Source organism: Maylandia zebra, linkage group LG14 (assembly GCF_041146795.1).
Source record: "Maylandia zebra isolate NMK-2024a linkage group LG14, Mzebra_GT3a, whole genome shotgun sequence".
NCBI lineage: Eukaryota > Metazoa > Chordata > Actinopteri > Cichliformes > Cichlidae > Maylandia > Maylandia zebra.
In genome coordinates, this window is record NC_135180.1 from 27,397,671 (window position 1) to 27,425,534 (window position 27,864).

The 27,864-nt window shown below is 40.2% G+C and overlaps 1 protein-coding gene across 3 annotated transcripts in view; it reads right to left on the reverse strand.

The window, feature by feature from the left end:
- Positions 1 to 1,439: 1,439 nt before the first annotated feature.
- cadm1b (cell adhesion molecule 1b) overlaps positions 1,440 to 27,864 on the reverse strand; it is a 169,707-nt gene continuing 143,282 nt past the window's right edge. For 2 of the 3 annotated variants that reach the window (XM_024804942.2, XM_024804941.2), the window contains 3 exons: positions 21,884 to 21,934; positions 5,196 to 5,324; positions 1,440 to 5,030 (listed from right to left, as the gene is read on the reverse strand). In XM_024804942.2, the coding sequence (XP_024660710.1) occupies positions 4,912 to 5,030; positions 5,196 to 5,324; positions 21,884 to 21,934 (299 nt within the window). In that variant the 3' untranslated portion in view covers positions 1,440 to 4,911. The remainder of the gene's footprint in view (positions 5,031 to 5,195; positions 5,325 to 21,883; positions 21,935 to 27,864) is intronic. The other variant, XM_004558266.5, reaches the window with a different exon arrangement.

The window sequence follows — 27,864 nt, forward strand, 5'->3', positions numbered from 1 at the left end:
ACATACGGACTCTTGCATAAATTCCACATTTTCCTTCTATGCTGTTTGCATAACCTTTAAGGAAATTAGTACAAAGGGCATTGACTCATGGGAATTCGCTACTGTTTGACAGCATTATTTAATAGTGATGATTTTATCTTAACATGATGAAAAATTGTGATGTTCTAACAAATTTCCTGCAGAATGTAAAGGGTTGATACAGCCCACAGTATATATATCTATATATCTATATATAGATATATATATGGCCTGAGTCACCTGAAGAAATGGTACAGCAGTATAAAACAGATATTGAGCTCTTTATAAGGAATTAAACAAATGCAATTGAAAGGTTTCCGTTCTGATTAGATTTGTCCTCCTGCTAATAATCTGACAAAAAAAAGTCAAAGTATTTGTGCTAAACAGGAGTGATTTACAGGGAGACAAGTGTGCAGCCTGTTGCATTTGCCTTTGTTCACCCACTATTTAATCCCACATCATTTAATTATACCTCATCCATGCCAAGTGCTACATGCCATCAATCTCAATCAATCAATTACCCAACTAAACAAGCCATGCTTAGACATTCGTTCACTCTCAATTTCCCCATTGTGCTAATTACACTTAAACATGTCATTCCAAATTAAAATTGAACATTTAAATGGGATTAGTAGCATCTAACTGAAACATCACCAAGACAACCAGCAAGCCGCCCTACCTGCCTTTAATTTAGACGGCTTAACCTCGAGAATAAATATGGAGAAAATCCCATAATCTGCTATATTTCACACAGAAAAAAATCAATACACGGCTAATGTTCTTTGAGAGAAGCATTATATTGCAGTGATTGTATGAGTAAGGGAGAAAAGTGGCTGGTTTGTAAGGTTAAACTATTCCCATTAAAATTTGAATAATGTTATTGACCTTTACCTGGGATGGATCACTTAAAGTAATGGGAAATGGTGGCACTGACAGAATTATGATGACAGAAATAGCTTATGGTTATGAATAAGGTCTTGTTCCTCAAAATGCCTATCAATTTGTCAAAATCACTAACATCCACATGCTCAGCTGGAACCCTTAACAGGGGCCCCCAAGCCTGTCGATGTCAGTCATCGTGTCATTTAAAACACTTCTCGCCTCTATCTGTGCCACGCCACGTGTGTCAGTCACTGATGGGAGATCAGATTGCTGCCACTGCTGCTGCTCACCCACGACGAATCTACATCTGTACAGTATTTTTGCCTCGACGCGAGACCTTTCTTCCTTTGTGAGTTTGACGAGTATCAGCAGCGCAGGATGAGGCAGGCAGGTTCAATCCAGCTAATGTATTCAGCATGGTAAACAGGCAGAGTGAATTTGACAACAGATACGAGTTAATAAATTCAGCGCCGTCTCCGAGCAGGACAAGACTACAAAGTGAAACCATGTTTTTTGATCAAGTCACAGCGGCACACCACTTTAAACATTGATATCTTTTTATTAAGACAAGTACTCTTCTGATTTTTTTTTTCCTTTTGTAAAAATGTTGGCGTGAACCAATACAAAATATGCATGGCCATATGAGAAACATCCTCTTCACTACACAAAAGAAAATATGCCACCTGGGAATAGAGAGAAATTTAAGATTCAACAACATAAACAACCATTGTGGGGTTATAAAACAAGCGACCCACCCACCCTGCTCCCGACCCTTCCCCACGCCGCCGCCCCAGGCTTTAAACATAAAGTTCATCCAAATATCCAAGACGTTACAGATCGTTGATAAAACTTCATGTCACAGTAAATACACCATCTTCATCTATGAATGCAAACAGATGCTTGATTGACTGTCTGTGGTCACATCCTATAATTACTAAATAACCGATACTGCATGAGCAAAATGTTACAGTGGAGGAGGAAGAAGAAGAAGAGGTTTCATGAACATCATCGTGATTTTGTTGACACTGACTGTACATCATTTTTGTCTGCTTAACAAATCTAGTTTTTCTTTCTTTGTGAACTAGGTCTATGCAAAATAATTAACGTTTACTGTAACAGTGCACCATATTAAGAACACATAAACTTGTACAACTGAGAAAAACATGTACATCCTGTGGTTTCTTTACTTTTTCGAATAGCTGTAGTACTACAGTATATACTTGGGGCCATAAATTTGCATTCTACCTGAGATGCAAAAAAACACAACTATTAACACTCATGAACCTGAGAGAGTGAAAACAAACATACTCAATATCAAGTATTTCAAAATAACAAAATCAAAAACGGAATTAGAACGATGCTTCCGGCGATCTTTTAACGTTGCCCCATTAAAAGCAGCAATCACCATTTAAGATAAATATCAAATCCCAGAAAACAAAAAGGTCATGCACATAACTGTTCCCATGACACTGTAACTACAATCCAGAAAAGTTACTTTTATTGTAGCTTATTATAGCTTTAAGTACAGTATTCCTCTCTGATAATACAGTACTACAGAGCCTTGTCCTTGAAAATATCCAAATAAATAATAAATGAAGTGAAGCTGAGATAATAATACTTTTTTTGTGGTCATTAATTAAGACAAGTACTATATCCTGCAATACAACATTCTAGTCAGTGGAAGCTGCCAATACTTTTTTTCTTTTCCAGCTTTAAACTCATTCCAGCTTTTTTATGCTGCAGGTTGTAATTGTGATGCCGCTCTATGGTGCGCGGACAGACAACTGGGATGAGTATTGGCCCTGCAAGTTAAAAAGGACGGATATATACAAGGTATACTGTAAGAGTGTACATGAGGATACTGTATGATACTAACCATATGCCTCAAAATCAAAGGAGAAGGCACTAAATTAAGTCCTTCAGTCTTTTCCTTTATAATGATAAGTATCAAGAGGTGGGTTTAAGGCAGTGGTTATCCTTTTTCATAATACATTTACAGATTTTTTTTTTCCTCCATTATTTTAGGCAATACACTGAAATCACTCGCTAATTACCAAACGGATTTTCCTCTTCTAGTCAGAGATGAAGCGCGCGCCGTGTGCACACTGCCGATTTGTGTTGTCGAACAAAAAGAGAGAAATTTCTAACAGCAGACACTTTGTCTGTGAAGGTTTGTGGCTGCAGGATGACAGTAAGAAAATTATCTTTCCCCCAAGTCTAAAGCTATCTGCAAATCTTTGATAACTTGTATGGCCAAGAGCCCTCGCAAGTTATCAAAGGTGAAATGTCTAAAAACACAGCAAGAAAATATAACTCATTCATATTTGCAGCAATACTTGTGTATGGGTAAGGGCAAAAAAAAATAAAAATAAGCTGTGAATTTTTTGTTCACGTGCTGTATTGACAGAGACGTGCCAGGATATTTTATATGGGCAGGAAACACTGAAGGCCTAACATTCTTTCTTCCCTTAGATACGGCAAATAAAAGGGTAAAACCTTGGAAAATTAATAACTCAAGGCCTTTTAACATCTCCCAGTTAACTGGCCAATATAGTGTGCCATCAAATAAAGTCAGTTATTTAGCGAGAAGCTCACTGCAAAGCTCTATGCTTTACACAAGCTATACTTGCTGTATACTGTATAAGCGCACTATAATTATTAGATGTGGTCCAAGGTAGACTACGTGGGTGGTATGAAAAGGTGACAAATGTCATATTTAAAACAAAAGCGAACAGACACATGGCAGGGTATACCAACAGCTAATGAATACCATTAAATAAAATGTTACGATCAGTGTAGCAGGACCTATTTTGTGTAAGGCGTGTATGTGTGAATGTAAAGTTTGACCCATAATAACACCTGCAAACAGAGTCTTTTGGGTCAATAACTACTGAAGAGGAGTAGAATCAGCTACACTTACAAGCTGCAGTGAAGCTCAAGGTAGCCAAGTCTCAAGCTAGCTGGCTGTTGGCTGTAGTTTTCTATTTATCATAGAGACATCAAGCTTATCTGAAGCTTAGCAAAAGGCATTGTGTAGAGTTATTCTCTCTCTATTATAGATTCATTATTTATGTATCCCAATCAGAAATGACAGAAAGGGCTATATAGAACTTAGAACTGTATATCATGGCACATTACAGCTGCCGAGATATCGTAGGTGGAGTTGGGCAAAAGCCTCTTAGCGACTAATCATCAGAAACCACAAAAGATTGGTTGTACTGTGTGGTTTGGTGCGAAATGGTACGTACCGCCACTTTTACATCACCTTCATGTACAAATACATTCTATGATGAGCAAAATTACTCACGACTGTTATATAAGTAATCAACACAGTGAACCTGACCTCAAAGGGGCTGAGGGAAATCTGCGCTGTAATACTTGAAACCCAATCAGACCTGCCTGTACGAGGGAATGTGGGGAGGAGGGGGGGCCTCTGATGAGGCACTGTTGGACTTTGACCCAGCGGGGAGAAATGTGTTGACACCGTATTCCAGTTAATGAACTCTGTAGATTGCTCCAAAAAAGAAAAAAAGAAAAAAGCACTGAGGAGCAGGCTCATCACGCTGTATCTGGGTACATGAGCTCAAAGCTAGCTGCGGCACACATAGACGAAGCCAAATGCAACAAAAGATCAAGTGGAGTACATGATAAAAGACAAAAAAACGAATCCAATTCAACCGGCGTGTGAGGGGAAAACAACGAAACAAACAAAAGAAAGAGAACAAGGCACAAAATTGTCTGTAAAATAACTGAACTGTACAGAATAGGCCCCAGCTGTCCAGGAAGGGTCGAATAGGACACTCAGCAACACCTCTTCTTCTTACCACTTGGCCACCACGTCAGTCCAACTTTTCCCGCCTTTTTCTTTCTTCTCCTTCTCTTTAAATATTGCCCTCCCTGCCTTTAAGTCATCTTCAACCAATCAGAGTTAGACACAATGCTCCTACAGCACCACCACAACCACTATCACAACCACCAGCATCCCCACCCGTCTCTCCTGGCCTGTCCAGTTTAAATATAATACTCCTTCTTCTCGTCTGTGTTGTTGTGTCCCCCCTCCGCGTTGATGATGGCCGTATCCGCATCGGCTGCGTCGTCCGCCCCTTTGGCTTCATGCGTGAAGTAAGTTCCTGCAAAAGAGCGCACGCAAATTAGCTGCATGCCGCCTCGTCACTCTCTTGTTCACTTCAGTCCCATTGTACTCCATCGGCAACAAAGAAAAAGCAACAAAAAACCCCACTTGAACGCTTAAGATGTGTTCATGATCAAGTATGATTGCCCTGCCGGTGCTTTACCTTTGTGTCTGGCAAAGTATCGACCAAGAACAATGAGCGCGCAGAGGATGGCAAACATCACCACAGCAACCACTCCACCGATGACAGCGTGGTCAATTTTCTGCGGTGCCCCCTCCCCGGCTCTGGAGTCTAAAAAGAGGACAATAACCGTAAATAATTTCATGATCAGCAAACCCTCTCAGGCAGCAACAAAACTAATACCTTCACAGAGACGTGGACAGCACTGGAAGCTGTGGCTATTATATCATTAGGCTGCCAAAATAAACGAAATTGGTTTGTTTTGTCTCAGAGCATTTTAGCATGACCTAACCACAGAGTGGAAACTCTTGAAAAAGCTGCTGAGGAAAAAAAAGTAAGCTTATGTTATTTGCCAATGAAAAATAGATGATAAAGCAGCACAAGCTGGTCCAGAGAGGAAGGTAAACTGTTCACAATATGTTGCTTAAATCCTTAAAATAAGCTATAAATCATTTCAGTTTAGTTTGATTCAGCCTGCTAATAACCAAACTGATGCTTTTTACTCAGAGCAATGTTTCATTTTTCCTCACCAATATCCTTCCAGGCTGTATCTGCGGCATTATAATGCGGTTGTTTTATAAAACCGCTTAAAATTAAGCACCTGTTAATTCAAATTCAAACCCATTCACGTATTACATTTAACACTGACGTTTAACATTTTGGGGGAATAGGCAGATGGGCTTTCTCGCCAACAGTTAGATGAGAAAATCAATATCACTGTTGTGACTGCATGGTAAATAACAAGCTACAGGCTGCAGCCTGTTAGTGTAACTTAGCATAAAGCCTGTAAATGAGGGGCTGGGGGTGGGCTACTGTGGCCTACGGTAATAAAATTCCACTAATTAACCAAATTCAAGTACTGTGAATTTACAGGGACTATGTGCCAGGCTACTTCTCTGAGTTCTGCGGCAACTTGTTCTTTGTGCTAACTAAAGTTAACTCGCTCCTGAATGTAACATGTACAGACATGAGGGCAGCATAGATAAAGAATGAGTGAATAAGAATCTCGCAAAAGTCTCAGCTCACCCTTTATTTCTTTATATTTTGCTAGGATAGCATGAAATAGGTGCAGCAGTTACTGAAACATGCAAACAAAAATCCAAATACCGAACATAAGACAGAAATATAGTTTCTGTACTGTTACTACAAGCTTGAAAGTCAATATTTGGTATCAACAGCTTTATTCTTAACTTTGTTTTAATTTCTCTAAGTAGTCTCAGGAATAGATCTCCAGGTTCTTGAATGACATTCAAAGCTCTTCTTTGGATGTTAGCTGACTTTTTGTTCTAATCCCACACTGCTTCAATGATGTTGAGGTCCAGACTCCGGGGAGGCTAATCTGTGATTGATAGTGTGCAACTGTGTGTTTCTATTCCAGTATGCTTTTACTACATTGGCAGTGTGAAAAATGAAGCTGTTGTCAATCAGATACTTTCCAGGTGGATTAAAATCTGACTATATTTTTCTGCATTCATAATTCCATCAGTTTTAGGAATATCTCAATACCTCTGGCTGAAATGCTCCAAACCATGACAGGGCTGGCTGCAGACTCACTGTTGCACCTCTCACTTGACTTCCTCCATAAATATTGACCATGATTTCAACCACAAATGTCAACTGTTGGATTCATCACTCCATAAGACCTGTAGGAGCCAATTTTGGATTGATACCTTATGTATGCCGCTAGAGGTCACTTTTTGAGTGACCGTAATTAGTGGCAGATGTGTTTTTGATCAGAAGCAGGCAAATAGTTTGTAACCCCTGCGCTGCTATGTTAATCGTGGAATTAAAGAATCTAAAGGACAAGATGAGTACGGCTGAAGTTATTGGACTGTATCAAGTTTAATAAGTTAATTCATACCAGAGACATCGCATCACCCTCGCCAACGAACACCTCAGTGGCTTCAAGAGTAAGCTTAGCCTGTATAAGACATTAGCCTTTCTCCCTGTGTCCAAAAGGGCCAGATGCACGTATCAGGTCCTGTGTGAGGTTTTTGCTGGATTTTTTTCTGTTTCTTAAGGACACGACTTACTATTTATCTGCTGTAGGGAGTTTAGGCCCGCCACTCCTTCTGTTGCCCTCTGTTTGTCCAGGTTTTTAAGGACACAGCGCACACCACGCTGAGATATGCCAAGTCTCATTAGGAATCACTGGTGCACAAACACTGTCATATACTGTTGATCCTGTCATACTGTGCTATCTTTGCATTTTTCATAGATTTAACTAAGAAATGGGAACAAATTATGCATTTTTGTGACAGGCTGCTAGAAACTAAGTTGTCGGTTGTATGTAGACACAACAGTGATTCATCTCTTAAGTTTGGTGAGTGAGACCATCAGAAAGTCTGGAGAACGATCGCTCAAGACTTTAATAAAATTACTAGAAAATCTGGCTCATTGAAAATAAAATATAAAGAAACTAGGGCTGGCTCGGGACTTTAAAACAGTCGTTTAATTAATAAAAATATCTAATCTATTTTCTGAGCAGGTTTAGAAAAGTCACACTTCTGTCTAAGCATACATTTGTGGTGTTACACTGTTGAACCAAGCTCGTTACGTGGATATTTCTAGCGCTTCGATAGCTGATGTAGCTGCCCCTTGAGTGAGCGATGTTGAAAAATGTTTTAAGACAGTTATTTCACCATGAAACAGTAGACACTGTCTGCAATTTCAGCGAGGGTTCACACACTGTAAAATACAGTCTGATTTAAGAGGCCATTTCTGGAAGTTATAGAGCTCAATCATCAGAAATAGACACAAGTCTGGAGATAAATTGGCGCCCGGTGTCCCCATGCAGAGAAATACGTGGCTGCCTCAGGTGTCAGAGAGTATCACTGTCTAGCACTTAGCCAGATTTATCCGTGCACCACAGAAGAACATGGCAAAATTTGAAGCCTTTAAATTTCTAGTCTCAGAATAGTTCAGAGGCATTTATCAATAGTCTATATCTGTGCACATTTGGACTGATGGAGGAGTGGCGGGTGAGGGAATGGCTCCACTGTTCTTTGCTGCATGAGGGAGCAGCTCAATTTTCCATCAATCTCACTAGTCATGCTCTGAACTTGAATGATTTTGATAAAAGACGAGCGGAGAGTTCAGAATTTCTTAAAGCTGCGAGGGCGTAATAAGTCGAGTCGAAGGGTCTAAGACGAGCGACGCGGGCAGATCTCGGCCTAAAAAACAACACCTTATTTAAGCTGCGTTCACATCTTAGCAGCGGAGCTACAATGAAACTAATTAATGAGAAAAGTTGTGTTTCAGTTGAGCGCTCCCTTAAAATGGACTCGTCTTCACAGAGCAAGCCGTTGCTGTGCGTTGGGGTGTGCGAAGCAGGGATGTGCAAGGCGCAGTTTGTTTACTGTATCGAGGATGTCAGATAGCGCGGCTCATTCCCCGAGGAGAGGGAACAGCCCATGCTCCATGCTAATGAACATGCACCCACTAAATGGCCTGCGAACCGTCCTGTCTCCTCTCCCCTCCCTCGCTCACTCCCCACCCCACACCTTGCTGCCCTCACCTTGCTCCCCGCTGTCTTCCGTTTGACACATCCACCAGGAAACATGCAGGGTCTCAGCCGCCTCTGCACACCGAGGGAAACTTTTATTTAACAGGTAGAAAAATTCGCCCAGAGTAAGCACCGAGACCTATCACAAAAATGTCAGAGAGAAACCAAAAATCCTATAATACCTACAGTATCAGCTGTTATGGTTGGTTGCATTTCATGTTGCCTGCATTAAGTACACTACTCAACACTAGTTTTTATTTTTATCTCTCTGTGCTTACTGCAGAGGATGTTCTGCAAAAGCATGGTCTTAAATTTAGTATACATACAATAGATAATGAAGCCTGCAGCTTTTTGCAAGGAGATAATCAAACAGTAGCAAAATAATGCTGTGCAACACAAATGTCTGAAGCACTACTCTGTCTTCAGAATTCTTCTCTATTATCAGGCAGGGTAGGTCTGCTGGTAAGATGCTACTTTTTGCTTTTTTTGCAGTGTTTTCGGAAGTTTTTTAAGGAATCAAATCAGAGGCTAAAAGTCAGAATAAACCACACAGTTTTCACTCCGAGGAAACCAAATTTTTCCATTTTGTCAAAGAGATACTAGGTATCTTTTGGTGTTGATTCATGAGCGCTTGACCCCTTGCCATGAAGCATATTTTGAAGTGTTATTTCTTTTAGTGCTGGGCTAACATTGGATGATATTTACTTCAAACCACAGGTTAGCTGTGGTGCCTGAACATCATCAAAAAAAGGGTTAAAACTGAAGCTAATCGCTGACTGAAAACAAAGCACAGACCTCCCTAAATGCAGTGAGTGACTTTGAAAAATCTCCTGGCTGAGACAATTGTGACTAAACCCACCAACACACCTCCAGCCTTCCTATAAGAACCAGTGCCAAAGGACACCTTGTGCTTATCTCTGTGATGCCAGCAGCTTCTGACAATAAACAGCCTTTGCTACTTTGCTACATACATTTGGTGGCCATGTCTAAGTCAGATGAAAGGAACCAAAAGGCTTCTTTTGGGTTCACAAAAGGTGAATTCAAGATTTTTTGAGACTTTAACAGCAATTTAACAAATGCCACCTGTGGATAGATAAGTGCCAGACAGTGAATTGCTGGATTAACCCATTTAAAAATGACACACTTATACAAAAGTTTAATTTTTTGGCTCATCATCACTTGATGAGGAGCTTCCTGACTAAAGATCCCTGTAAAAAGATTAAAAAACCACATTCTCACACAATAGTCTAATGCAAGTGTAATAACATTACTACCTTTTACAAAAGGGTCTTTTGTGAATTAAATTCATGGCTTAACACCTGCAGAGCAGATCTCCAAATGAAATAAAATGAAAAAAATGATTCCAGCAAGCTGCTGAATGCTTCAGAATAATTCAACCTTGATTAAAAGAAACCAAAAAGTTCATACACATTTTATTAACTAATGCAAACACACATGTACCAAATATCAGGAGCCAATCAAGTTTAGTGTTTACTTAAAGATGTTTTGACATGCAGGCAGGTGGAAAGCGCTACCTTGTGATTACTAGGAAACCTTCTTTTCCTACTTGCAGCCAGCACTTAACCTGCCAACAATGAATCCTGTATGCATGTCACAAATTACGGACACACCTCATTTGTGATCCTGTAAGGTTGTATGTCGCTCACATGAAAGACTGAGTAAGCAGAACATTGTAGAATAGCAACGTTAAATAAACAGTACAAAGGTTTCCTCTCCAGAAATGCTGATCTGTGTCTGACCCTGATCTCTGACAGGAGCAGGAGCAGATTTACCTCATAAAGTGTTACTGTAATATTACTATCATTCGTCCACATTGCCGTGATGATGCCTTTGTCACTCACTGCTCCAGCACATCCAGGATCAAGATTGTGATTCCTTCCGGCATACATGTTCAGTATATATATAATACTCGACTGTGCTAGGAGCAGGAAAAAAACCTCCAAATGACAGGCAGTATTATTAAAGCAGCCTTTGTGGCCTCACTTGAATTAAGTAGAATTTGATTATGTCTGTAATGTGGCTGGTGTCCATACAGCCAGCACAGCTCTGCTCACGGCTCGGTCGGGGAGTGCTGACATGCCCACACAGGCGTCCTGACAGGATGTGCACAGCCGTGGGGATTTATGGGGGAATAAAGAGGATTTGCAACTGATGCCTGTGTCTGCACGGTGGTGAAATCTGCTCCGCTGAACTCCCAGTACCACATGCTTTACAGTCGCACCTTTCCAGCTCTGTACTGGAATGACTAATTGCCTCTCTGGTCAGTAACAGAGCATCCTATCTGACTGCTACTGTCACTGTTAGAGATCACAGCTGCAGGCCTGTCACCGGGCTGATTACATGGACACATGATTTCAGCCTTCCCATCTTTTTCTTTTAATAGTTTTCCACTCACATAATGAGGAATTTCAGCACACATGCTTCAACCCAACACACACACGCATTATAATTTATAGATGTAATTACATGGATATAATTGAAACAATGACTCTCGTGCATTGATACAGACAAAAAAAACCCTTCACTTGCACTGAATAGAGCCTCAGAGTAACTATTTCCAGGACAAGGGCAGGACAATGAAGCATTGCTGCAGAGTAAACTTAAGGACTGTCAATAGCCATTTTTACTGCATTGAACTGCTAACATCCGCAGCTCTTGTATTTGTTGCCATTCGAAAAGGAAATGAACGTAATGAAATGAGCATACGTGGGCAATCTCCACCAAATCATTTTTTTGTATTGCTGTTGTAGCAGACCGTCAATAGAGCACAACATTGTCCTCAGCTGAATTCCAATGTCAATGCTCGCCCGCTAAATAGATTCCCCGTGTCTTTTGTAATAACCCAAACAATGATTCGAAGATGTACCAATACAACAGTGACATTTAACAGAGGTGCTCAGATGCAAGTGAAGGCCTGACTGCAACTAATAAAAACTGAAGCTGAATGGAAGCTATGCCATTGAACTTAACCTCCCTGTTTATTGTATCTTTTGAGACTGGCAAATTTTTTGCACACAATAGGAAGAAGTACCCATGGACACTTCATCCTTTCTGTTTTGTGTGCTTTCACCCCAGTTAAGATCAAGGCAATGGAAAAGGTTGACAAAATAATCAAATCCTTTCTCTTTTGCTAGAGTTTGCTAGAGTTGACCAAGGCGAGGTGCCACAAAAGACACAGTGTGAGAAACATAACATTCAGCCTTGAAACCCTAATGTGCCAAGAACACTCCTATCTATCTATCTATCTATCTATCTATCTATCTATCTATCTATCTATCTATCTATCTATCTATCTATCTATCTATCTATCTATCTATCTATCTATCTATCTATCTATCTATCTATCTATCTATCTATCTATCTATCATGGCATGAGGTAGCCTTTTAACTTCAGGGTGGGTTGGCATACTAACCATTTCCCTGGAGATCAATTAAAATGGACCATTAAAATATATATTTTTTCTGTTTCTAATAACTCTTTTAAATAAATAAAAAAAGGCAGGAAGGGAAAAAAAAACAATTGTGTATGGGAGTCAGAGTAAACAAACGTGAGAAAAACCTAATTAGCATTTCTAAATGATTCTTTAATTTTTCCAATGAAATACTTCAAAGAAAAAAAATGATACATGCGAGAGTTAAAACAACGCTGGTAAATGTTTAATGACTAATTATGCTGAATACTAAATGCACTCCTAACAGTCTTTGTTGAAGTCAATAGCGTACAGGAGTTAAGACTTGACTCCCAAGACTAAACAGAAGTGGAAAACCTGTCAATGACTAAACTGCTGGAAAACATGCTTGAAAACCTGCCAGAGATGGATTCCTATAATACTGTCTGGCATTACATTGCGTGACTTATTCACTAAAAAACAGACAAACCCATGTTCAGGTCGGGCCCTGAAGTCATGTTTGTATTCAGTGCAGCTGCATGTTAAAGTCATAAAGATCTATAAATCCCTGACAGCTTCGCCAAGCACGTAATAAACCTACATTATTGTTAGTAGTATTATTAAGTCCAAAGGGTGCTGTATAGAAGCCAGTGTGGTGTTTACTTGCAAAGCTTATTGGCAGCTAATTTACAGCTTTGCACCTTCTATAAACCAGAAGGATGAAGACTTAAGAAATCCACCTTTAACTCATAACAACCCAAAGCCATGTTTAGTTAGCGAAAGAAATATTGTGTTTAATTGTGTTGTAATCCTACATAAATTATTTATTATTTAGTGAATAATTCTAGTCACGTTTGCAACCTAAATATTTTTTTCCTCTCCAAACAGTGTCTGCAGGTCATTTCAGGTTAAACAACACCCAGCAACAAGCTATTATAGCATGAATGTAGCTGGAGAAGCTGGTGCTGTTTAAGCTCACATGACTGCATTAACATTTTTATCAACTCAAATCTTAAGAACAATTTTCAGCGAGGATATCGAGCTGAAACTGTAAAATTATGGGTAACAAAAAAGAAAAAATTAACCCCAACCTCCTTCCCGCCTTTCCTTTGGTCCTACAGATTAATCAGCAGAGGTTCTGCTGCAGCATGATAAACAACAATTTACTCTGGACTGCAGATACGCTGAAACATAGGGTGTGTTCAATCAAGTCTACAAGATAATTCCCTGTTCCATGTCTTTCCTCTGGCTCCTCTCAGCAAGCTGGGGGAAAGGGAGGGGGTGGGTTACTGGAGGCTTAGCCAGGATATGATGTCCCTGCCTTGGATCATCTCTGAGCATCTGACGAGCTGGAGCATTATCGCCACAGACTCCCTTTATTCCTCCAGAGCTGGAGATTCTGGATAAATTCTGACCCTCTGCCCACAAAAAATACACCCACTGACAGCATGCTAGATGCATACTATTTTTTTTGTTTCTGTGATGCTGTGAATGTCGGTTGTCCATCCTGAAGACAACATTCTCCTTCTTTCAAACTGAAATGAATTTCTCCCGAACAGCCACATACTATGTGCATTTAGCGCGATATGTCTGGCGCAAGTTCAAGCAGTGACTTATCTCTCCCCGGTGGTCGACACAGACACACAAACACACACTCTCTGCATCTTTTCAGACACTGGAAGACCTGACACAATGAACTCCTGTGAAACTTTCTGAACATGAAACAGCACAGAAGGCAAACAACTGTGACTTTCTGTGCTTTAGGTCTGGGGGTGATGCTTCTGAGGCTTCACCAAGGGGAAAAAACATCACCAAAAAAATATTTTAAAAATAAATAAAAAAGTCTACCAAGCAAAATAACATTTTTTCAATTTTTTTGATCCACAAAAAGGAGCAGGAGTTGGTTGACTGCTTTCAGAAATCCTCCTCCATACCTGGTCTCATTCCCAACTCATATACTGATGCTTAGTCCCTTTGGCATCACATTTTAATGCACCAGGTACCACCTTAGAGTAATTTTTCAAGGTTCTGGGCAGTTTGTGAGGCCATAGCCAAAGACGGTAATGGCAGAGAAGCCTGCCTTCTCATGTGGACTTATGCTGGTTGTTACACTTCATCATCCCACAAAATGGTAATCTGAACCCCTGCTAGTCATAAAATGTGTATGTGGTGCGTTGAAAGTAAAAAAAGTGTACGCCTCACAGACTTTCTTAAACAGAACATATTTATGTATTTATTTATTTTATTGAATACATCTGTCCAAGTGACTCTTCTCAGTCTCTACATATATATTAAAAACTCCATGCAAAGGCCGACTGTAACCTCACAGAGAGAATAAAATAATAATGGACATAGTTACCGTGACAGCACCCATGGGAAATCCTTTTTTGAAGCAGGACATGACCATGACCGTAACTTTGTGCTGAACATTGGGGGGGTCAAGATCTCTGTCTACATAAATAAATAAATCTGGGTAAATTCCCTGATGATTAGCAACTATTTTGCTGGTAATACCTGAAATGAGTAAAGAAAATCAACAGCCTATTTATGCAAGATACTTGATAATTCTTATATTTGTTGGGTCTGATTATTGGGGAGGTCATAACCTCCCTAACCCCCTCTGGAAATTACGCCCCTGGACATGACCACAAAAGAGTAGCTCAGGCTGTTAATCTCCAACTCCACCAATGAGCACACTCTGGATAACCCTTCTTTCTGAAAAGTACGATGCGAATTTACAAAATGGGCCTAATTCTTGTTTCTTTTTTTCTTTTTTTTTTACATGAGGGACCGAGCCCATAAACTCAGCAGCAAACTGTTCACTGAGGTCAAATTAGAAAGTTGTTCACTATGGGCAGAAATCTGTGCCATCAGAAACTGAATTTGAGTAAGTTAAATTTGAATTTGAATTGCTCAGATTGAATCTGAATTGTAACTTGAATAAATGCTTTTGAAAACTGAATTTGAATTAGTCTAATTTGAAATTGAATTTATGGTTTGAAAATGATCATCACTAAATTGAAATTGAATTTTATATTTTGAAAATGAATTGATTTGCTTTGAAACTGCATTTTATCCTTTAAAAATTCAGCTCTCGAATAATTTCAATTTCAGTTCTACAATTCAATTTCAGTTCCAAAATTCAGTTTTTTGGAACTTACATCCGGTTCCGGTTCAAGCGCAGATTAATAGAACTACGTTTTACTAGCGGACCGAAAGTGTTACTGACGGGAATCTACAGCGTCTTGAGTTGAATTAAGACTTCAGAAGTCATTCGTCATGTCGAATGACCAGCAGATAAACTCTCAGGTTGGTAATAAATGTATTACATGTATAAGAACAAGCGTCATGTTAACAAATGATAGCCGTACAGTAACTGTTATGCTTATTGTAGCTGTTAGCTAAAAACGCTAATTTAGCGTAGTTTGCCCTGAATTCAGCTTTGACAAATATGATCGACTGTTTCTAGTAGAATTCCAAAGTTGTCATCTTGGACCCTCTCAGAGTACCCCCTCTGTATGCTTGCAGAGACCCCTACAGTAGGGAAACATGCAAAACGGTGCCCAAACCTTTGTATTTTAACTTTATTTATGTCTTACACAGCATCCCAACTCTTTAGCTAACTTAATAACTTTAGCTAAAGTGAATAGTTAGTCTAATTCATTAGTGCAGCATTACTGGATCACCTCTGTTTGAAGTGATATAATGTGATATACAACTATCACTGAAACAGCAAACTTTGTAAATAAGCAAACAACACTTCTCATTCTCTAAACGTTTGGCCACAGCTGTAGATTACACTATCAGTGCTTGTTCACTCTTGACAATAATTACATTTCTAAATTTACTTTGTGCATTTACAGGTAAACAATATCTAATATTTTATCTAAATGACTGCTTTGTCTTTGAAAAGGGTGAAGAGCCTGAGGCCGGTGACAGTCCAGTTCTACTCTAAGTACATCCTTACAGTGGCTCACAGGACAAGGCCACATTACTGTCCTGCCAGAAGAGAAGAGAAACTTCAGAGTCTTCATGCAGTTCAACACACCTGTCATATTCCATATGACAGGGGTCTCAAACTCCAGTCCTCAAGGGCCAGTGTCATGCAACTTTTCCATGCCCTCGAGGACTGGAGTTTGAGACCCCTGCCGTATGGTGTTCATGCTGTTTTCTACCCCACAGTTACAGCATGTCTGACTGCCTGTTCAGCATATGCAAAAAATATATGATGAGTTTAAGCATGTGATGACTAAGGCCTTCCATTATGGTGTTTGTCATCACATGTCACGGTTGATCTGATATCCTCGTGTTGGTGTTGTTCCCAGATCATCATACTAATTGTTGTTCCAGGATCAACATTGCAAGTGACCAATCAGAATGTTGTGACGTCATACTTTTGCGACTTCGGGAAAAACCGGCGTAAAACAAAAAACTGTACTAAAGCTGCGTGAAACCGCCTCTGTCCGTCGATCAACGGACCCTGACCCTAACCCTAACCCTTTAATAAACAGTAAGCAGAATTGATATTGTCCTTGCAACATTGGAATTTCATAAATGCACGAATGGCTTGGCGCGCAAAAGAATAACGTCACAACAATGTGATTGGTCACTTGCAATGTTGAACCTGGAACAACATTTTCATGATGGTCTGGGAACAACACCAACACGAGGATATCAGATCATCCACATGTCACAGACATGTGGATGATCATGATATGATCATGATATGATCATGATCATCACAAAACACCTGTAACAGATGGTCGATTTAGGAGGTGACCCGACAACTTCAGCCTGTCAAACATAGTAATGGAGCAGTATGTTTTTAAAAAAAAAAAAATCTAATTAAGCATGCACTCAGTGCCCTAAGAATTATTATGGTAGTTAAACACAGTGATAGTTGTATATCACATTATATCACTTCAAACAGAGGTGATCCAGTAATGCTGCACTAATGAATTAGACTAACTATTCACTTTAGCTAAAGTTATTAAGTTAGCTAAAGAGTTGGGATGCTGTGTAAAGCTAAAACACAAAGGTTTGGACACTGTTTTGCATGTTTCCCTACTGTAGGGGTCTCTGCAAGCATACAGAGGGGGTACTCTGAGAGGGTACAAGATGACAACTTTGGAATTCTACTAGAAACCGTCGATCATATTTGTCAAAGCTGAATTCAGGGCAAACTACGCTAAATTAGCGTTTTTAGCTAACAGCTGCAATAAGCATAAAAGTTACCTTACGGCTATCATTTGTTAACATGACGCTTGTTCTTATACATGTAATACATTTATTATTAACCTGAGAGTTTATCCGCTGGTCATTCGACATGACGAATGACTTCTGAAGTCTTAATTCAGCTCAAGACGCTGTAGATTCCCGTCAGTAACACTTTCGGTCCGCTAGTAAAACGTAGTTCTATTAATCTGCGCTTGAACCGGAACCGGATGTAAGTTCCAAAAAACTGAATTTTGGAACTGAAATTGACTGGTGAGAAGTAGGGCTGCCAACTCCCTGAAAAATAAATAAGGGACACCTCGTGGCCAGGGCCGGGCGACCCAGTTGTCTTCACCCTTCCCAGTGTGGTGAATTTTCTAGCTCTTTTTTTGTGTGTGAAATTATTTTTTTAACCATTTGACTTGAATTTGATTTAAGTAGATGTGTATTCTTTGTGATATGAACACATGTGAAACAAATGATCATTTAGCCATTTATTTTTAGCTCAAAATGACAACATTAACACAGTAAAACAGGTCTCCTTCTTAAACAGAAGCCTGTCATGCTTAATTTTTGAGAATATAAGTAAATCTTTCTTTAAAAGAACTCTGTCCTGCTTAACTTAAAATAATAGAAAACAATAGAAAGAAAAACATTCTTGTAACTGTGCACATTTAGTGCATTTAGTACAATTGGCTTCAGTTGAGGTATTATTTCAGCTTTTCTAATGCTAATCAGCTGCTCCTGTTTGTAAACCCACTTGTTCCCATGATTACGCATCATAACTCATCATCATTATTCATCTATGTATTACTTTTATGTATTAGTGATCTATTTGTTGTAATCATCTATCCTTGCAGTTGTTTATTACACAAAATAAATGATATTATCACACTTCTGGCCACATAGCGCTGATATTCACTGCACATGCCCATATTAACGTTTTCCAGCCAGGTGTTTTCCTCTTCCCATTCTTCCCTTTCTCTGAGGGGAACAAACATTGCTGCTCTAACGCTGGGCTCACACTGTGCGGTTTTAGGCCCATTTTGAGCCGATTTTTGAGTGATCGGACCGATTTTGGCCTTCATCGTGCGTCGTGTAGTATACGTGGGGTAACGAGAAGTGATTAACACCTCACGACCAGCTCCCGATCATCAATCGCTCGTGAGGGTGTCACCACAGGCGCTCACACTGCTCACGCGCAAACACGTAAACGTCGGTGAAAAAGATGGAGCAGCACGGCTGTGCAGCGTGTGATCTGGACACAAGCGATGGAGGCACAACTTGTAGAACTTTGGAAAGCTCATCCGAGCCTTTTCGATGTGGCATCACAAAATTATCACGACCACAACAACCGTGAAAATAGTTGGATCTACACTGCTGCTCAATCACAGCTGCCTGATCAATGTTTTTCATTAGCAATTTAGCAAAGTTGATGGTGGTGGTGTGTCTGTGTGAGTGAAAGACAGAGAGAGCGACAGATTTTCTGTTATAACCTTCATGTTATGGACGCACAGTGTGAGCACTCAGGTCGCATCAGAGCATCGGGCGGTATAGTGTGAGACCTGCATCGTGACCTACCAACTTCTAACCCCTGCGAGTCAATCGTGCAGTTTGAGCAGGAGCTGAATAACGTGACTGAAAAAAATCGCACAGTGTCTGCCCAGCTTTAGGTGTACTGTCGTCCGAGACTTGCACCGCAGTGTCTGCGTTTGTTTCCCTGTTGGCCATGCTTCTTGTTGTGGTCATTTGTTGTCTTCTGGTATTTTCTCCGTAAGCGACCTTTCCTTGACCAATGAGATGAGCGGTAATCTGAATTGTCATACTCGTAAGTGTGCTGTCAGCTCATTGGTCACAAAGCAGGAGAGGGGCTGGGAATTATGTTTTCAAACAAAGCGTTAATTCCATTAAAAGTTATAGACTACTTTTGATTCTCACTGTATTACGGGACAAAGTGCGTCCCTTATTAGCTCAATACGGGACGTGTACTTTTGTTTCTAAATACGGGACGATTCCGTATTTTAAGGGACGGTTGGCAACCCTAGTGAGAAGTGAAACTGAAATTATTCGAGAGCTGAATTTTTAAAGGATAAAATGCAGTTTCAAAGCAAATCAATTCATTTTCAAAATATAAAATTCAATTTCAATTTAGTGATGATCATTTTCAAACCATAAATTCAATTTCAAATTAGACTAATTCAAATTCAGTTTTCAAAAGCATTTATTCAAGTTACAATTCAGATTCAATCTGAGCAATTCAAATTCAAATTTAACTTACTCAAATTCAGTTTCTGATGGCACAGATTTCTGCCCATAGTTCGCTCACAGCCATCGATAGTACCGAAGGCAACCCCGAAGACAAAGTTTTACAACCCAAAATATCGCCCTCTGGTGGCCACTAAAACAAATGCAGGTTTAAGGCACTTCCAAAGCTTGACTGATGTTAAACTTTTAAGACTGATGCCAATAACAGCAGTCGGTTGTTTAAAAATCCAATAGACACATGAAACATAAACATATTTCTCTAAAGGTTGTGATGTTTAGTTATTCATTAGCCTTTACTAAAATAATATGACATCAGACAAATATGGCAGTTTAGAAATAATCTTCTTTCAATGCCACAACAAGTTGTCAATGAGCAATTGCTTCGATCTCAAACACATGTTGCTAACAGGAAAGTTGCAGAGTGCCTTCTGGCAGAGAAACTATGCAACTATGCAAAGTTATTTATAGTTTACAATTATGTGAAGTTTTTAATCAGTTTGTAAGCTACATAATTATGTTTGGTTTTGTAAGGAACACTACAAGGATATGTGAGCAACTAAAGTAGCTAAAATAAATGCTACCAAACTAAAACAAAATAAATGCTACCAAAGATTTACTGTACTGTACCTTTAAAATCACTAAGGATCACATACAGTAGCTAAAGAAGTTCAGTTGCCTCTGATTACAAAAAAAAAAACCCTACAGTGGTGGCCATGCCAAGTCAAACCAGTCTAAATGAATGAATAAAAAATTGTTCTGTATACTTTATTGGAGAGAGGAAAATGCTTTACTTTGCTGTTATGCTGATTAAGGTAGCGCAAACCAATCTACCGCAAGCCAGCTTAGCATTGCCCCTGTGACAGGGTATTTAGAAGAGTAGTGAACTGCAAGAAAGCTCAATTACATCCTCCCAGCATGTACTGAATAAATCACGTTAAATCCTCTTTTCAAGCCTGTCTTTCGGAAATTACTGGAATGTTACAGCAGAAAACACAGAGGCGACTGCAGCAGAGTAACTCCGAGGAGAAGAGCTTAGAGAAAACTGCAGAGTAATGCACAGCTTTGCAAAGCAACTTCCTGTTGTGACTCTGCCACGCCCAGAGAGAGTCAGAAAGCTGAAATGAGGCTGTAACCATGCAGTGCGATCACTGACATGCAGTACTGCAGATAGTGAGGACACATAAGGAAATATTTCTTAACTTGCTCTGGGGAAGAGCTGTGTCATAGCGGTTTATGGAGGAGATCTCGCACATATAGCCCTGTTTTTAGTAAATGAATGCATAATGCACACAAATACTGCTTAAAGGCCGGTGATCCAATGACTGTATAAATGAATGCTGTCTGGAAGCATCCCCCTCTTTAGACTCCCGTAGCTCTTTGTTGCACTCTTTCCAACTTATTGGTTGCTTTTTGCTTTTTTATGACTTTATGAATTGCAGAGTGGTCAGAACAAAAGAGGAAAATTGACATAACTCTAAAGTAGCTATTGATAAACTGATCTATTCTTTAAGGATAGTTTTTGTATTGAAATGTCACATTCTGGCATATCTAAATGTCAGCTCCCAAGGTTGCCTCACCATCTGTCTAGCCTTAACGGTGCTTTTGAAATAATAGCAAAACTTAAAAAAAAAAAAAAAAGGTTTATATTGAAATGAATGTTTTTTTTAATTTTTTCAGCCGGGGTAAATCAAAGCGTAGAATCCAGCACACAGATGATGCCAAAAGGGTGCTCTGCTAAAAACACTGCAAATGAACTGCCTTTCATTGAGTTCATATGTGTTTGAGAAAATAGTTATTGATGTTTTTTGGCCTCGCAAAGACGAAATGTGACTGGCATTTGTAGAGGAGATGTAAAGGGCATTATAATATGATGGATGGGCCGGTTGAGATATAGCTGCAGATGCTGATAAGATAGCAGAGCAGCAACGCGGAGTCTCTAAATTTTCTCAGATCAAGATCATGTGACTGGAAAAGCCTGTGACAGGTGTCTCTGGCAGCCCTGCACTGCCTGTTGTCATTGTCACCTATCAGAGGCACTATCTGATTAAAACTGGCCATCCACAGTCTCTTAGCTGTAGGTACAAACCAGCGTTCACTCTCTCGCTCTCTCCAAACATCTTATCGCACTTGCATGCAGGCTCTCTCTCTCTCTCACACTCACACGCACACACACACGCACACACACACACACACACACACACACACACACACACACACACACACACACACACACACACACAACTATTAGGAGGGACAGCAGTGGGGGCATACAGTACCTTGCGTGTTGACTGGGTTGGTGGTGGGTGTGGGGATAGTAGTGGGAGCATCTAGATGAAAAAGAGTAAAAAATAAAGAACATGTATAAGAAATAAAGAAAGACAAGAGTAAAGAAAGAGACAAAAGTCATTGAAGATGAAAAGCTATACTATAAAAATTATGACATGTACACATTTTAGCTACGGTGTGAGTTACTGTAAGGTCATGCCCGTAGCTTTGAGACTGGTTCAAGGACAGAGCAACACTTTTTAAGTTTATCTTAAAACAGAAGTCAGGTACAAAGTCAGGCACCCGTATGAACATTTAAACATCGTTTGCACTGTTAATTCATCCTCTTCTTACTGGTCCTAATGCAGCAGTTCTCCAATCAATTTAAGTGATTTGGTACTTTTTTTTTGCAAAACTCAAGAAAAAGCAAAAAGAAAAAGAAAGAAATTCAAAACTTTTACAGGGCCTTGCCAATGTCAGTTAAATCAAAATCAATCAAGCACCTTTCAAAGTCACATTTTTTAAGTTATGAAATCTTTTTGTCTAACTAATCATCTGCTGCAGCTCTACAGAGAAACACTGCCCAGGAAACAAAAGGAGGAAATTGGGTTCTAAAAGAATTTGACTTGAGGATAGCCTCTTATTCAAGCCGGGGCACAGAAGATAAACTTTGTTTTGCAAAAATCGGGACTGCTTTTGTTCTCAATTTATTTTACTGGAAATGCCTAAGTAGCACGGACCAGTATGAGTCGAAAGATTAGAGCAAACAAACATGTGTTCATGTTCGTATGGACACCTGACTGGTGTTTTAATACAGACATGGAAAAATGTGAACCTGTCCTTCAAGCAAAAGCTGTGATGTAAAAGCTAACATCAGCATGTTAACATGCTCAAGCAACAGTGCTAACATGCTGATGTTTCAGAGGTAACATTTTTACCATGTTTGTCATATTAGTTTGTCCAGACGTGTGGGGGGGGGGGGGGGGGGGGGGGGGGGGGGGGGTGAGGTGCAGTGTCTGAACTAAATTTAAATGGCAAACCATCAAGTAATTGTTGAGATAGAAAAGTCTGAGAATCAAGTCATCCAGAGTCATCCTCTGGTGAATCGACATTGCGTTTTCTTGCTGGGGATGACCATCGTAATACACAATCATACACTTGGCTTTTAAAAATAAGCCTTCAACTGCCACGTGGAAAAACTGCTTGTAAAATGTCCACAGTTGTCGTCACCTACAGCACCCTGAAAACCCAGAAAACTGAGCCTTGTAACAGTTTTATGAAAACATGTATTTTAACCTTTATCTTTTCCTAAACAAGTGCTAAAGTTTTTGTGCCTAAACTTAACTGAGCAGAACCAATGAAACAAGCAAAAGAGTAAGTAAGAGTAAATTTCAAACTTCAAACCAGACAAACTTAAAATGGTCCAAGCCAATCACATGGCAGTACCTCAATGTATTTAGGCATGCGTATATGGCGAAGGTGACCTGCTCAAGTTCAAACTGAACATCAAAAAGGGGAAGAAAGGTGACTTAAGTGACTTTGGTTGCTGGTGCCAGACTGAGTATTTCATAAAATGCTAATCTACTGGGATCTCTAGTGTAAAGAGACAATAGCCCAAAAAAGAGAAAATAACCAGTGAGTGGCAGTTCTGTTGACGTCAATGCCAGAAGTCAAAGAAGACTGGTCACACGGCTTTAAGCTACTAACAGTAATTCAAATAACCCCTTGTTACAACAAAGATATGCAGAAGAACATCCCAGAATACTCAACCCCGAAGCAGATGGGCTACAGCAGCAGAAAATCACACTGGGTGCCACTCGTTTAAGCCAAGAACAGGAAAGACAGCCGAAGATTCAGGCAAACTCATCAAAACTAGACAGCAGAAGATTGGAAAACATTGCCTGGTCTGATGAGTTTTGATATCTGCTGTACCACCTGCAGATGGTAGGGTCAGAATCTGGCATAAACAACACAAAAGCATGAATCCATCCTACCTTCTAGCAACAGTTCAGGCTGCTGCTGGTGGTGGTGTAATATTGTAGCGGGGTATCTTCTTGGCACACTTTGGGCCGCTCATTTAATGCCACAGCCTACCTGAGGCTATGCCGATCTTCTTATGGCTGCTTCAAGCAGCATAATGCAACATGCCACAGAGCTCAAATCATCTCAAAGTGGATTCTTGAACACAACAAATAATTCACGTTACTCATATTGCCCCCACAGTCTTCAGATCTCAGTCTGATGGAGCACCTTTAGGATGCGGCAGGCCAGAAATCTGCAGCGAAAGTGTGACGCCATCGTGTCTACATGGACCAAAATCTCTGAGGAATGTTCCCAACACCTCGTTGAACCTGGTCATGAAGAATTAAAGCAGATCTGACGACAAATGGAGTCCAGCTTGGTAATGTGTACCTAATAAAGTGACCGTATTTAAAAACATTGTCTTTTTTCAGACATTTCACAAGTTAAGAATGATCGTTCATTTCACTAAAAACAACCTCATAGTGTTTCTACAGGTAAGCCAAGAAATGAAAGTATTTAGCACACATCATCTGGGGATCATGAATAGGTGAATACCAAAACCCCATTAAGTAGTCGCTGAGCCCAAACAGTCATGTCACTATCATGGCTAAAAATACAATAAAAAAAGGCATTAACATTTCACTATACAGGGGTTGTTGTATTATATTTCATAATGACAAGCTATTATATTTCTTTATTTGTAAAAAAAAAAAAAAAAAAAAAAATTCTAATTAAGTATGAATAATAATGCCTGGCAATCATGCAAAGGTATTACTATTTTCCACAGTCTCAATAATTGAGTCAGGCTGCAAATTAAAGCACTTTGGTGGTCTCCCGCTGCAGCACAGCAGAGCCCTGAGTTGCATCCCCTGCCCCACACTGTACTGATTAGGCCTGTCACTAACCCCCAAACAAAATAATCAAAAAGACAGAATGGAGGGCAATTCAGGTATGCAATAGTACTAAGGAGGGCTGAAAGCTTCCTCATCAGGGGAATATATGCCAGGCTCTGGTGCAGAGGGAAGATAGCACGACCCCTTGCTGTGGGAGAGTCACAGCAGGGGAAATTGGCTGGCTGTCTCCATGCCTTTACTGTCTGCACTCCATCAAAAGACAGCAGTGGGGGACCACACACTCCCAAACTAATGATAAAACATCAAGGACAGCATAATGTTGCCGCCGGGGATGGAGTGTATGGCAGAGGTGGTGCTGATGGTGGTAGGGTGTAGCATCGGGTATCAGGAAGAGATTCGGCTCTGACAGTATTTGAAAAGGGGGGTGGGCTAGATTTCTTTCCCTGTGACCGAAGGCAGTGTGATAGCTGAAATGTCAGTGTCTGGAAGAGGGAAATTGGCCATTCAGGGATGAGGGTCTTCACAAAGGCCGGGATAGGATGTGGCACATATAATATCCAGACGAACAAGAATTCTCCATGGGCAATTTCCAGGCTGAATGACTCTGGGCTCAGCATTATGAGGGCTGAAATATGAGTGTATTTTTGAGAGACCATATTTTCAGGGAGCATTTGTATCAGTGAAGAATTTGATATGAGAGAATTTAACCATAAAGTGAAACAATGTAGGAGAAATTGTTTATCTATGCCTGCTTACACCTGCCTGCCAACATGACGGCGTGGAATGTATTTTACTTGTTTCTTGTTTTCTCTGCTTACTTCTCTTAGTTAAAAGTGCCCTTTATATAAAGTTTTGCAGAGGTATTCTATAAAAACACACATAGAGAAAAAAAGCCTGTAAAAGAGGTTGCATCAATTTATCTAACGATTTCTCTTTTTTTTCTTATTGCGACGAAAAAAATCGGCAAGCTGTTGTGTTGAAACTCATTCCACACTGTGTTGCATGTTTCATAAAATCAGTGTGATTCACAAGGACACAGTTTCCCGACAGCCTTTCATAAGAACAAGGAGACCCACGAGCCCCGTCATGTTATGTCGAAACCCTGATAAACCCTAAATTCCCAGTGCTTGTGAAGCTTTGATTTATTTTTTTTGTCTGTAGAGGATTTTTTGGGTCAGGAAGTCAAGTGCGGGCTTAACCATGGTGGCAAAGTGAGGGTTGTTTTCCTGCCAACGGGCAGCATGTGTGAGTTATAGCATCAGGTCACCTCTATGAGAGAAAGGCCTCTCTCTGACCAGCTCTCCCTAACAACACACACCAGCCAGAGGGCACAATTCACAGCCTGTTGAAGGCACACCCTTGTGGAGAACAGCATGACAAGCCTCTTTTTCAGCCTTTCAACTGGCCACATACAATACGAGCACTACAATGGGGCTTGATTTGACGTGATGTTACATCGGCCTCACACCTGTCCCGGCTGTCACGCAGTGAAAGGTCATTAGTCTTTTTGAAATAGGAAGAGCCCGAAGGACCAGTGCTGGTAGAGGGTGGCAACAGGCTGAAACTGATAGACAATTCAGGCCCAGCTCTATCAATAATTCTGCAAGCAAATATTTATCAAGTACAAAACAGCTCATTAAAATAAAACTATTGGTTGCAATGCCCTTAGTTAAATAAAATACTTTTTTTTGCAACAGGCGTGTGATGGCTTTAGCAGGAGCTCGCAAATAGCAAAACAAAGCAAAACTGGTAGATAAGAGAGGGAAAATTGCATTTTACAACAGAAAAATATGAGCCTAATGCTAGCTGGCCAGATAAGAGGGGTGCACTGGTGGACAGTTGAAATTGCTGTTGAGTATTGCTGCTGGAAAGCTATGGAAAAAAATGGCAAAAGGTTATCACGCAAAGAGCAATGCATGTTGCAGAGACACACATTAATTAAGCTACTGTTGCAAGCATGATTAGTCTGGGACAACAAACTCTCACGTGGACCACAACATGATTTTTTTCTGGCATTAAATCCTCCAGAAAACAGGAGTGGGAGTCGCAGATATAATTATATGCAGTTTGAGCACCTTTTACCAATCTCCTGTGTCTCATTACGGAGAGCTAAAGTCATGGAGCGTCCAACATTTGCACACCAGAGAAATGGTGTTTAATGGAAATTGGTAAAATATGTGGATAGGAAGTTACTAATTGAAGGAGTCATGGCCAAAGGCACAAACACTGACAACGCAGACACTGTAGCTTTTATTCGGGACCGGAGAACATTCGCTTCCCGTGGCTTTCAGTCATTCACGTAAGTGTTATGGGTGCAGAATGAATCAAATGATACATGAATTTAACAGCAGTAGACACGCATCATGCATGAGTTCCTAAATGCCCGCAGGCGATTCAGTCGAAACTTCTGAACTATTAGAATATTATATTACTTTCAAGATCTGTGATGGGGAGTCAAAAAATGCTTATGCCACTTGTTCAAAATCGGAGAGGATTTGATCTGAGAGAGTACAATAAATCTTTGATTCTGAGGAATCTTTACACAGCAATTAGAAATTTAGCCGTGGTAGCTTGAATAACGCTGCCTTGAGTGAGCTATTTGCTGGCATATGCTGTCCTTTTGTTTGGAAGTGATCATTATAGGCCCATTGGGAACAAGCAGATGCCATCATCTGCCTGGCAGAGCACAAACCATGGGGCGGCAGAGTTATGGGAGTTACAGGAAATCTACGTCATGGTGACAAAGTCACGCGTGTCAGCTGGTGAAATAAACACATTAGTCCTCGAGCAACCTATGGAACTGCTGAATGTCAGACATACAGTGATGAGGAATTCTGTGTATGTTCCATTAACTGCGTGCAGGGAGACATTTTTATGTGACTGAAAATATTCCAGCAATGATAAAATGGAATACCAGCGCTTTTCTGAGTGCTTTGTGCCTCAGAGATTTGGATTAGCGACATCCTGCTGTGTTTGAAGCCCAGTTTAGAAGACATTCCTAACACCCCACATGGTTATTCTTCAGAAAATTCAAACCATCAATAGCACCTATGCAGTTTCAGCAATCAGGGGGGAGTCATTTCACAACTCTGTAATGCTTCCAGGTGTAGAAATTC